At 39.7% G+C, this 12,333-nt stretch overlaps 1 protein-coding gene across 1 annotated transcript in view; it reads left to right on the plus strand.

Annotated features, from left to right (window-relative positions):
- The window catches only part of GNS (glucosamine (N-acetyl)-6-sulfatase), a 44,882-nt gene that overhangs the window by 13,629 nt on the left and 18,920 nt on the right, over positions 1-12,333 (plus strand). The window contains exons 6-8 of the mRNA XM_004381567.2: positions 2,345-2,427; positions 3,484-3,602; positions 5,425-5,528. Of these exons, the coding sequence (XP_004381624.1) occupies positions 2,345-2,427; positions 3,484-3,602; positions 5,425-5,528 (306 nt within the window). The remainder of the gene's footprint in view (positions 1-2,344; positions 2,428-3,483; positions 3,603-5,424; positions 5,529-12,333) is intronic.

Below are 12,333 nucleotides of genomic sequence, written 5' to 3' on the forward strand. Positions count from 1 at the left end.
TAGATGTATAAACTTGCTTTAGAGCACAGATAACATTCCTGCCACACGTGGTGAGCAGCTAGAGAATCCACAGGGAATGTCAAGGAAATGCGATCTTCCCTGGTTCCAGGAGTATCACTCAGGTTCTCCTGAAAAGTTTGTGCTGGCTGTCCTCCCACTTGGCAGTGGCTGATACACATCCCATGGGGCCGAGCTGGGCCTGCAGCAGCCTCTGGGTGGTCCTTGCCAGGCCTGCGGCATAGGAAGAAGACAGGTAAGACAGTGCAGTATGGTTGGGAAGGGAAGTTGAATGGAGAAATAAGCCAGGGTAAGGGACATGATTAAGTGCCAGAAAAACGAATATTTGCCTCACATGCATCACTTATTTTTCCCTTGGCACAGGATGTAGGCTTTTCACGGGTTCAAAGGTAGAAAGCCTGCACTGCCTCATGCCTGTTACTTGGATATCTTATTATGAGGTTGCAGGAAGAGTAAGTCTTGGAATCAGACCCAACACTACCACTTTCTGGCTAAGGACTATGAACAAAATGCTTGACTTCTATTTTTCCATCTAAAATGGGAGATCTCGTTTATTTTTGTGTGTTTTTTATTAATTTTTTTGTATATTTTCTAAGATAAGTACTTGTATTGTTTCCATTTTATAGAGGTGGAAACTAAGGCAGAAATAAGTTATTTTTCCCTAATTCCCACAACTAATAAATGCCAGCACGAGCAAGCTTTGGACCAAAGCAATTTGCAATCAGAGCCCATCAGATTAACTACTACTCTATTTTGTTTATTCAGCGTAAAGCTTCTCTAAATGCTCAACTTAAATTCAACCTCCCTTTCAGGTGTATCACAGATTTGAGTAGTTTATTGCATTCATACTGTTTTGTCCTTTAATTGTGTTGTACTTATTTATTGTGCATTAAGTGAAAGTTTACAGAGCAAATTAGTTTTCCATTCGATAGTTTGTATATAAGGTGTTTCATGACCTTGGTTTCCTTCCCCGCAATGTGTCAGCACTCTCCCCATTTCTGCCCTGAATTCTCCGTTTCCTTTCATCCTGATTTTCTATCCCTTCCTGCCTTCTTGTCTTTGCTTTGGGGTGGATATTGCGCTTTTAATCTTGTATAATTGATTGTTGTAAGGAGTACTTTCCTCTCAGGTGTTACTGTTTATCTTATGGGCCTGTCTAGTATTTGGCTGGGAGGTCATCTCTGGAAATGGCTTCAGTTCCAGGTCAGAAGGGTGTCTTAGGGCCATAGTCTCGGGAGTTCCCCCACTCTCTTTCAGACCAGTAAGTATGGTCTTTTTTGGGAATTTGATTTTTTGTTCTGCAGTTTTTTCCGGCTCTGTTCAGGACCTTGTATTGTGATTCCAGTCAGAGCAGTTGTAAAGTGGGAGATCTTAATCCCTCATGAGACTGTTATATATATGGATTAAAGTATGTGGAAACTTCTGGCATACTTCCTAGCGTATTATAGGCAGGCACTTGTTAAGTATGATTCTAAAGCTGAGTGAATTGAGTTTTATTGATTAGAGGGCATTCTCAAACTGTGTTTCCCATATAAGTTAATAGAAGTTCCCATGGCCAAATAATTGGGAAACTTTGGGTTAAATCAGTCTCTCTGCTACGAGACTTCTTGGAGTTACTAATGTTCTAATTTCAGTTTCTAACAGGGATATGCTATATCATATTTCTCAAACTTATTATCTAAATAATACTTTGAGGAACACAGTTTAGGAAATGCTAGCTTATCCTCTTTGTGAATAGGAGAGCTTATTGGTGTGTGGGAATGTTTGTTTTTAAAAAAATAGGGTTTTTGTTTTTTTTTTAAATGGGAAGGACACTCCAGATTTGGACTTGAAATTTTGGGAAATTCCTATGATGGGATTTTTCCCAAGGATCTAGGATAATTAATATCTTGGGTAGGAAAATAGAGGGCAGATGGAATAATGACATATTAGGCAAAACTTTGAGGAAGATAAAGAGGAAGGTAAAGTTAATCTTTACCGATTTGTAACTGTAATAGACCTAAAGCATAGGGTCAGAGTTACAAATCTGATCTCATTGTAGCTAGTAGTTTCCCAATTTCATTCACTAAATCTCTTACTCATGCTGCTAACGAAGGAGCCAGGAACTTTTATGGTTTGGGAGGTGGCAGGAAGAAGCTAGAGTTAACCTGTAGAAAAAATTTTAGGAGCACCGGGGAAGGGGAGGGAAGGTCTGAAGTTTCTTAAACAAGTTCCAACTAGTTCCTTCTTTGCTCAAGTATAAAATGATCCTTTTCATCATTTACTCTGGTAGTTTATTTGACTGTGGTGATTTGGTGTTAACATTTTTTTTTCTTCTAAATTTTAGAACAAGCACTGGTTAATTAGGCAAGCCAAGACCCCAATGAGTAATTCTTCAATACAGTTTTTAGATAATGCATTTAGGGGAAGGTAAGAGCCACTACTTTTTCGATCTGTGTGGTCTTTGAGGACCCTCCAAATCAGCTCATGAACAAGGCACTGAGCCACATGGTTATCTTTGAGACAAAGTCAGAGGGAAGCAAGTTGATGAGAGAGATGCTATGATTAGAGTCTGCTGTCTCAAGAAGCAGGCCACAGTTCTTTTACATTCAGTTGTATGAGGTGGCCTTTGGATCCCAAGACTAGTTAATCCATTTTTATGACTTGCTAAAGAATATTGCAAACTTGAGCCATTTGTTAGAAAATTTTTTTTCCTATGCCTAAAAAAAAGGTCACTTGGTGAGAGATCAGCCCAAATATTTGGCAAAAGACCTGAAGACTTAAGACCAGAGCAAAATATTTGCCTTTGATGTTTAGAATTTTCAAGAAATAATCTTTTAAGTCAGTTTTCAAAAATCTGTTATTTTCTCTTACTGAGCGTACAGTTTATATAGAGATCAGCAGCGTTTCTCCGTAAAGTGTCAGATAGTAAATATTACAGACCTGCAGGCAATACCATCTCAGTCATAGTTACTCAACCCTGTTGTTGTAGCACAAAAGCAGCCTTAGACAATACATAAATGAATGAGCATGGCTGTGTTCCAATAAAACTTTATATATAAAAACAGATGGCAGGCCATCTTTGGTCCATGGGCTGTAGTTTGCAAACCCCTGCTGTAGGATAATAAACACTTATAGCACAGATACATCTGAATAAATCTGTAGGAATTAGTACTGAATTGATAGCTTCCTTTCCACTTATCACTTCTGTCATCACCAGTGACAATAAAGTCAACTGGCTATAAAAAGCCTAGTTTATTTCTGGGATAAAATTCAATTTGAAATGACCTAATTATGTTCAGTAATTTTCTAGTCTGTTTTTTGCAATGAAGGCCTAGGAGGCGGGCCTTTGGGATTTGAGCTTTGGGAGAGGGAGTGAGTGGTTTTTGTTTCTTTTTGAACGTTGTTTTTGCCCTTTTTTGGCAAGATAGCGATACTATAGCCATTGCCTTTGAAATCACTATTGCCACCCTCTGTCACATCCAGGTGGCAAACTCTACTCTCAGTTGATGACCTTGTGGAGAAACTGATAAAGAGATTGGAGTTCAATGGGGAGCTCAACAACACTTACATCTTTTATACATCAGACAATGGCTATCACACAGGTAAGGGGCTGGGGTAGGGATTTCTGTGATCTTTATGAGTATGTCTTTTCCTTTCTCACCTGATCAGCAGCCCTGGCAGGGAGCTTTAGTCCTTTTATAAAAATGGACATGCCAGAGGTCAGCAAAGTTGACATCAGGCCTCTCTCGTTAGAGGGCCAAGCAATCCCACATGGAGAGACCAGGTTTTGTTGTTAGCTATTTCAGATGCTAAATTACATGGTGCCCTAGGAGTCCAGAGTACTGTAGTCATCTTTATTGGTTGGAGTCAGATAGACTTCATGGAAGAGGTAAGGAATTGACCCGGATTTAAAGGATAAGTAGAACTTAGAGAGTAGAGATGACACCTTCTGGACAAGAACACCAAGAGAAGGTTGTCTTGGGGAAAAACTGTGAATTGTGAAATTTGATTTTTTGGATTCTCTTCCCCGCCACCCCAAAACTGCAGTATGAGTCAGAGCCTTGTCCTTGCCTTTCAGCCTTTCTTCTTGAACCTTCCGTAGTTAAACGTTTTCTTTCTTCACCATCTATAAATTTGAATGAAATTAACATGAACTTCCATGCATAGGAGCAGATTGATTAGGCTTTTAATGTATTATTGTGAATGTTTTTAAACAAAGTAGAGACTATAAAATAACCTCTTTTATCCAGCTTCAGTTTTTCACTACACATGGTCAGTCTTTTGAATACTTCCTACCCTCCTCGTTTTTCTTTTTTTGCTAGAAAGTTTTGAAGCAAATCCCAGTCATTATATGATTCCACATGTAAACACTTGCATGTACATCTGACCGATAAGGAACATTTTTACTCTACCATGCCAGTATCACTCCTAAGAAAATTAACATTAATTCCTTGATATCATCTAATACCCAGAATGTATTCAAGTTTTTTTTTTTTTAGCAGTTTATTTTGTATCAGGATACAGATAAGATCTACACATCGCATTTGGTTATGTCTCTTAAGTCGTTCATTTTGCCACTGATTTATTAGAAAAGTGGGTCTTTTATCCTTTGGAATGTATTACATTCTCGATTTGGCTAATTGGTATCTCATAGTATCTTATTCATCTGTACTCAGCGTTTCCTGTAGATTGGTAGGTAGAGCTAGAGATTTGACAGAAATTTGTGTTTTCGAGGAAGAATGCTTCATAGGTGATGGTGATGTGTACTTTCTATTGCATCACATCGTGAGGTCCGCGGTGTCTGATTGCTCCACTTTAGGGATGCTAGCGTTGATGGGGGCTCAGGTGATACCAGTCTGAGCCCTTCCTGTGAGCCTTTGTATGGTTAAAGCTTCAATTGATGATTGTTGATTAAATCCATTATTCCCTTAGAAGTTGCAAAATGCTGACTTTGTTATTCTGTCCTTCCTTTTGCGTTTGTCAGCTGGAATTCCTTAGAAAGGAACTTCCCCTCATCAACTATTTGGTTATCTTAAAATGCAGTTCATTCAGGAAAGGCAAGATAAATGTTTATTTCCCTTTATTTAGCAGTCTGGGGAGTAACCTCATTCAGTTGTGATCAAGGTTGAGTATCATTATAAAGCTAGATTTTTATGTATTTGTATTTCATTATGTTCCAGTCATTCTTTTTGCTTAATTTGTCCTGAGACTAGTGGACTAATCTCGGCATTTACTTAAAGAAGAACTCAGTGTTCCCTGCCTTGTGGTAATAAGAGACCCGGGCAAACATAAGCTTTCTAGTAAAACACTGTAATTAGTAAAATGAAGTTGTTTTAGTTTTTGCTATTGATTGAATGAATGAAGCAAAATGTGAGCAACACTTCTATCTTGGTGCCATCTTTACCCTGTTTGTTTTGTTTTCAGGACAGTTTTCTTTGCCAATAGACAAAAGACAGCTGTATGAGTTTGATATCAAAGTCCCACTGCTGGTTCGAGGACCTGGGATCAAACCAAATCAGACAAGCAAGGTACGTGCCTGACAAGAAGGTGGAATAAGCATTTGCAGAGAAAATAAGACTATTCCTTCTAAGAAGAATTGGTTGAGTTTCTCCTTCTATGAGGGTGAAGACTGGTCAGCTTAAGATCTTATAAGTGTATTTATCAGGTTGGAAACAGTGATTCCATTTTTTTAAACTCCTCCATCCCCACAGCCCCCATTAATGGGATTTTTTTTCCCTAGATATACACATCACATCAACGTTGAATAGCTTTTATCTTTTGAGACTAAGATCTTTACTTTGTCCAGGAGCAGTGACTCTCAACCAGGTTGTGCATCAAAATTGCCCTCTGAAGTTGTGAAAAAGAAAAATGGTACATGCCTGGGCAAAGTGCAGAAAGATTCTGATTGACTCCCGGTCTGGAATAGGGACCCAGCATCTGCTTTTTTTATTTTTTTAACATTTACAGATGATTCTAAGATACAGCCTGGTTTGGAGCCCATATGCTATAAAGCAGAGCTTCTCAGACTTTATTGTGCATGTGAATCCCCTGAGGACCTTGTTAAAATACTGATTCTGCATTTCTGACCAGCTGCCGGGTGATGGGTGCTGCTTGTCTGACCTTACTTTGAGTATTTGTTATTGTTAGTTGCCATTGAGTTGGCTCCAATAATTCATTGTGACCTTATGTATAACAGAACGAAACATTGTCCAGTGCTGCGCCATCTTCATGATCATTGGTATGTTTGAGTCTGTTGTAGCGGCTATTGTGTCAGTTATAGAAAACATTCTGCGTGCTAGAGTTGTCATAGTGTAGCACTTTCTTTTGTTGCCATTTCCTTTTGGTTTAAAAGTCTCTTTCCAAACTTGGTAACTAACACTGAGGCCCTCTGTTCGTAGGGATCATGGGCACCTTGATCCAAAACACTTTGCTTCCATGCTCAGGCAATAAGAGTCTCTCCCGGTGTATTGGGTACTTTAATTTCAGGATTTTAATGTTTACATACTAATAAAGAACCATGTCTATCTCTTATTTATTTCGTTTTACAGTGCTCTTGATGGAGTGCTGTGAAAAGTCTGTCAGGGACAACGATTACAACAGAGGGTTCCAGACAGAGCTAGAGAAAAATGTACAACAAAATTCTAAATCACAAAAAAAGACCAGACTTACTGGCCTGACAGCGACTGGAGAAACCCGTAGAGTATGGCCCCAGACACCCTTTTAGCTCAGTAATGAAGTCACTCCCAAGGTTCACCCTTCAGCCAAAGATTAGACAGCCCCATAAAACAAAACGAGATTAATGGGGCATAACAGTCCAGGGACAAGGACTAGAAGGCAGGAGGGGGCAGGAAAGCTGGTAATAGGGAACCCAAGGTCGAGAAGGGACAGTGTTGACATGTCATGGGGTTGTTAACCAGTGTCAAAATAATATGTATATTAACTGTGTAATGAGAAACTATCTGTTGTGTAAGCCTTCATCTAAAGTACGATAAAAAAAAAATTAAACAAACAGAAGTCTGTCAGGGAAGTAAAACGGCCTTCATAATTATCTATGAAATTTTCTTTTTCTCTTAAGACCCACATTTATAAAGCCAATCACTTTCCACTACAAATTTTAGTGCCTTCTAAATGTGGCTTCTCCTTTCAAAGGAGACAGACAAATCTGGAAGACCATTAAAATCATAGGAGTGTTTTATTGTGCTTGGTGTTCAGAGCTTGTTGAGGAGAGCGTGTGTGCATTTCCAAGGGGCAGAGATGCTAGGGCAACTTATAAACCAGTGTGGTGAAGGAAGCCGAATAAGAATACAGTGAAATGTGTCAGGAAATGCTCATGGAACAAAATGTTCCTTTTCTCCTCTTTTAAGAGTCAACATTTAAATGTTAAAGTCAGAAACTTCACCTCTCTCAGAGATCTAAAATGAAGCATGGTCCCTAGGAAGCCATCTCCACATTAACAACACTAATTGAATGCTTCGGATGTGCCAAATGCTATTCTAAGTGTTTTACCTGTTAGAACTCAGAGCCTTATGAAGTAGGTACTATTATCCCCATTTTAAAGATGAGGAAACTGAGGTACAGAAATTAAATGGTTTGCTCAAGGTTGCTTAGCTGAAAAGTCACAGAGCCCTTTATTGAACTAGGTGCAGCCTGGCTCCAGAGTTTACGCACTTAACCGTTATACTATATCTCAGTCAACAGTATTTATTAAGTATCTTCTCATGTCAGCACAGTACACCAGAAACCTTGAATTGAGCATTGAGCAAGCAGGGAAGATCAGTTCTTAAATCCCTGTGTCTTAGGTCTCCCATGTCTGTCCCGATGTCAGCAAAGCCAAGCTGCTACCCTTAGGCTCTGATCTCAAAGCTGGAAAAATCAAATTCTAGCTGTGATTGAGATACTACCAGTCAGGTGCTTCACAGTTTCTCTTGTTCGATCTTCATGGCCCTGAGTGATAGACCTTTATTGGCCCCATTATAGAACCAAGGAAACTGGGTTTCAAAATGGGTAAGGAATTTCTTACTGGCCCCTTTCCATCCATAGAAACTCTTGGAGATGACCCAAGACTTCTTAGCAATCTGAAACCTGCCTACTTCTCTGGGCTTCTTGACTCCCACCTTCTCCTATTAATCCTCTGCTGCATTCAGGCAACAGATGTTTATGAGCACCTTGCCTGGGCCAGACACTGTTCTAGGTACTCAGGATTTGGTAACAAATGAGATAGATAAGGTTCCTAACTTTAAGGGAGCTTATAGCCTAACAAAAGGTGACGGATAAATGAGAACAAGTGAATGAGAACTTCCTTAAGTGAACCATCTCTTGCTACCTTGCCTTTGTACAACTGCTCCTTCTGTCTGGAATGCTCATCTCATGCTTCTTGCACTGGGCTAACTTGGTTGTCCTTTAGGGCTTTGGTTTAGGGCTCCCTTCCAGGAAGTTCCTCTAAACCATACCCCCACATGGAATAGGTACCCTTTTCTACGTGTTCCCAGCTGTTCTCTCACTTATCACACCAGATTGCATTTGTCTTTCTTACCCTGGGAATTCCTAGAGAGGAGGGGCTGGCAAAACATAGAATACACAGCCCTTAACACACATTGGATGGCATACATGTTGGTTACATGGACTTTGCCAAGGTCACATAATGAGTGGCAGAACTAGGACTGAAAATTAATTGTGCCACCTCAAAATCCATGCTTTTTTGCTCTACTGTGCTGACAGATATCATTTGAAAAGTATGAAATGCAACAGCTTTCATTTACCACAAAGAATGTCAAAGAGATTGTAGGTGATTCATCATGTGTTGGCAGCACAGTTGCCTTAGTACCATTTCTGGGTGAGTGGAGCATAATGAGCTGAGCTGTCAACAGCCTGACAGCCAAAACAGTGTGCGTGTGACTAATCCATGGACTTAGTTATTTGTTGGCTGTTCGGGAGAGCAGGACAGAGAGTATGTGTGGCTGGCAAAATTGCTGTTGAAGTTGTTTTCTCCTCTAACTAGAAATTAATTTACCTTTAGATTTGGTAGTAGAAGTTTTTCAAGAGGGTTTTTAGAAAGAAAAATATTAGTAGGCAAACTAGAAATAGCATGGTCCAGGGGAAATAGAATGGAACTGGGAGTCAGGACAACCACCTATTGGTGTTTAGGACTTTGGACAAAATACTTAACCCCTCAGAGCCTTGGTTTCTCCAGTTGTGAAACTGGGAAGATACCAAGTCACTCTGCTTTTAAGTAATGTTCAGGAAAGCATCTTTAAATTCTGATAGATTCTTAGCTATGGGAGAAACAGCACCATATATTGGTTGCTGATTTAGAGCATATACAACCTCCTAGAGAGCATTGCCCCAGCCCTGCAAAGTATTGCCACTTAACTGGAACCATAATCGAGTTTTCAAAAGGCCGTTCCAAAATTCTGTCATGCCACCTGCTTCAGGATAATGGGGAACATGGTAAGAACAGTGAATTCCATGAGCATGGGCGCATTACCACACTTCATTTGCTGTGAAATGAGTTCCTTGATAAGAGGCAGTGCTGTGTGGAATACCATGACAGTGGATAAGGCATTCTGTAAGTCCACAGATGGTAGTTTTGGCAGAAGCATTGCATGCAGGGAAGGCTTTGACTTCTTCCTTGTTTAGAATCTGGGGCTGAGGGGCAAATGCAGCTGAAGGAGGCCAGGATGTGGGTAGTTCTCTGCTTTCTGACTTACACAGTTATGGTGCTTTTCATTAAATGGACTTGAGGTGTTTCCTGGTGTGCTTTGAGTCTTGTCTTTGATAGCCCTACATGAATTTTTTAATATCAGGGCTTAAGTATCTATTTGGACACCTGATGTGTTCTCTTGAGAACCCATTGCCTTCCTATTCTTTTCATTAAACGTACAGCGCCATCATTCTTCCAGAGCTAAAAATGAGTAGGTTCAAGGCATGATATTCTTGCTATAGGGTTTTCTAGGGGATTTTATTTGATCAAAATATCTGTGTACTTAAATCCTAAGAACATTCTCAAACTGTGAGACTGATTTCTGAAATAATTTATTTTTAGTGTTTTTGAAGCCTTTTCTATTCTAATCAATAAATTAATCTGCCTAGAAACTTGAAACTAATGTTTTTAGAAGTCATTATAGTGATGGATCCATAGAATCCATTCTACCTGAGGTAGTTGTAATTCTCTCTTGAATTCTTCACTCATACTGGTATCCACTAGAATTCTCACATCTGCTAACATAGTATGCCAGTTTTGAGATTGTCTACTTCTTAAAACCCTAGAAGAGAAAAAAAGCTTATCCATTGTTTTTAGGAAAGATTCGATTTTTGTAGATACCTGAGGGAAAAAATAGAAATCCTGGGATGTGTGTTTGTGGTATTTGTACCAAATATTAGTGACTGTTGACTTACACGGGAACTTACAGACTTTTCTCCCCAAGGAACAAAACACCGTTAGAAAGAGGCTCCCACCTTATAGCCAGTAGCTCTTAAGGCAGTTCCTGGTGAGAAAGGCAGTCATCATTTTATATCTCTGCGGGTTTTGTTATTTTGGTGTTTACTATTTTTCCTTTCTTATAAAACTGCCTTGGAATCCCTGAGTGGTGCAAATGATTACGTAGTCAACTGCCAGCCTAAAGGTTGGCAGTTTGAACCCACCTAGAGATGCCTCAGAAGACAGGCCTGGCAGTCTTTTTCCAAAAGGTCACAGCTTTGAAAGCCCTATAGAGCAGTTCTACTCTATACATACATGGGATCACTATGAGTCAGAATCAACTCGATGGCAACTAACAACAAAACTGCCTTGGACATGTCAGTAGAACGTACTGAACCTGTGGAAATTGTTGCCTTGGCTCATATTATGGACATCACTGCAGATACGTTAGTCACGCTGGTCCCTTCAGGGTCTGTGTGCACCATGTTGTCTACATCTATTCTGGAGGTTGCGTCTCTGCTTCCCTTACCTTTCCTGCCTTGATCTCTTCCATGTTCCTACCCACCCTTGATGACCGTATCCTAGGTGGCTCAGTTTGCCTGGGGGACTTGGAACTAGGAAAGGATATCTGTAACACTTGGTCTTGTATAATCCCTGGAGACTGAGTTTTTTGTTTTTTTTTCCCCCCTCGGTAACATATGAATTGCTTTTCCCATGAATTGTGTGCCACTGAATACTGATTTTTGACAGCTGCAGAGTTGTACTAATTGATTCAGAGCCAGGATATCTATCACTGCTACCCTCCCAGAGCCATCCTGGCTGTCAGGAAGCCTGGCCTCTGATGAACAGTGCTCTGAAGATGTTGCCTTGTCCTTCATATCTGTGCTTTTGGTTTTGTTTTAAATTAAAAGTAAAGAGGATAGTAGATTTTATTTTTTATAATTCGCATTTGGCCTCTCCTAAGGTGATCTAAGTTCTTGCAACAATTTTGAAGATTTCCTTTGGGCAAATTATAGCTTTTTCAGTAACCTTGGTCCAGTTACTTTTCCTCATCTGTAAAATGGGGGAAATACTACATTCTAGGATCATGATAAGGGTTAAATGAGAGTAAATGTTAAATGCCTGTCACAGAGTAGGTGCTCAGTGAACATTCATTCCCACTTCCCCTTTGTTTCTCTGATGGGTTGTCTTCACCATTCTAAGGCTTTTTCTAGCCTGCGACCAAGTGACTTGTAGGCCTAGGCTTAGGTTCTGTTTAGGCCTGTGCTGTCCAGTACGGTAACCGTCAGCCATGTATGGTTGTTGGCCCATTTCAATACGGCCATTCCAAACTGAAGTATGTTATTATTGCAGAGTATCACATTTCAAAGACTTGGTTCAAAAAAATGTAAAATTTCACTGATTTTTCATATTGCTTACATATTATGAACAAGCATTTCTCAAGCTGTAAGAACTGAAGAAAAAATTAAAGCCTTGAGTTTGCAATATTGAAGGATTCTGTCGTTAAGAAATTGAACAACACAGGAAGCATCAAAAGAAGATGCAAGAAATACACAGGTCACTGTACCAAAAAGAATTGGTTGATGTTCAACCATTTGATCAAGAGCCATTTGATCAAGTAACATATGATCAAGAGCCAATGGTACGTAGAAAGAAATCCAAGTTGCACTGAAGGCATTGGCAAAAAACAAGGCTCCAAGAATTGACAGAATACCGGTTAAGATGTTTCAACAAACAGATACAACACTGGAAGCGTTCACTCGCCAAGAAATTTGAAAAACAGCTACCTGGCAAACCGACTAGAAAAGATCCATATCCATGCCTATTACAAAGGAAAGTAATCCAACGGAATGTGGAAATTATCAAACAATATCATTAATATCACACACAAGTAAAATTTTACTGAAGATAATTCA

This window comes from Trichechus manatus, unplaced genomic scaffold (genome assembly GCF_000243295.1).
Source record: "Trichechus manatus latirostris isolate Lorelei unplaced genomic scaffold, TriManLat1.0 scaffold00086, whole genome shotgun sequence".
Classification (NCBI taxonomy): domain Eukaryota; kingdom Metazoa; phylum Chordata; class Mammalia; order Sirenia; family Trichechidae; genus Trichechus; species Trichechus manatus.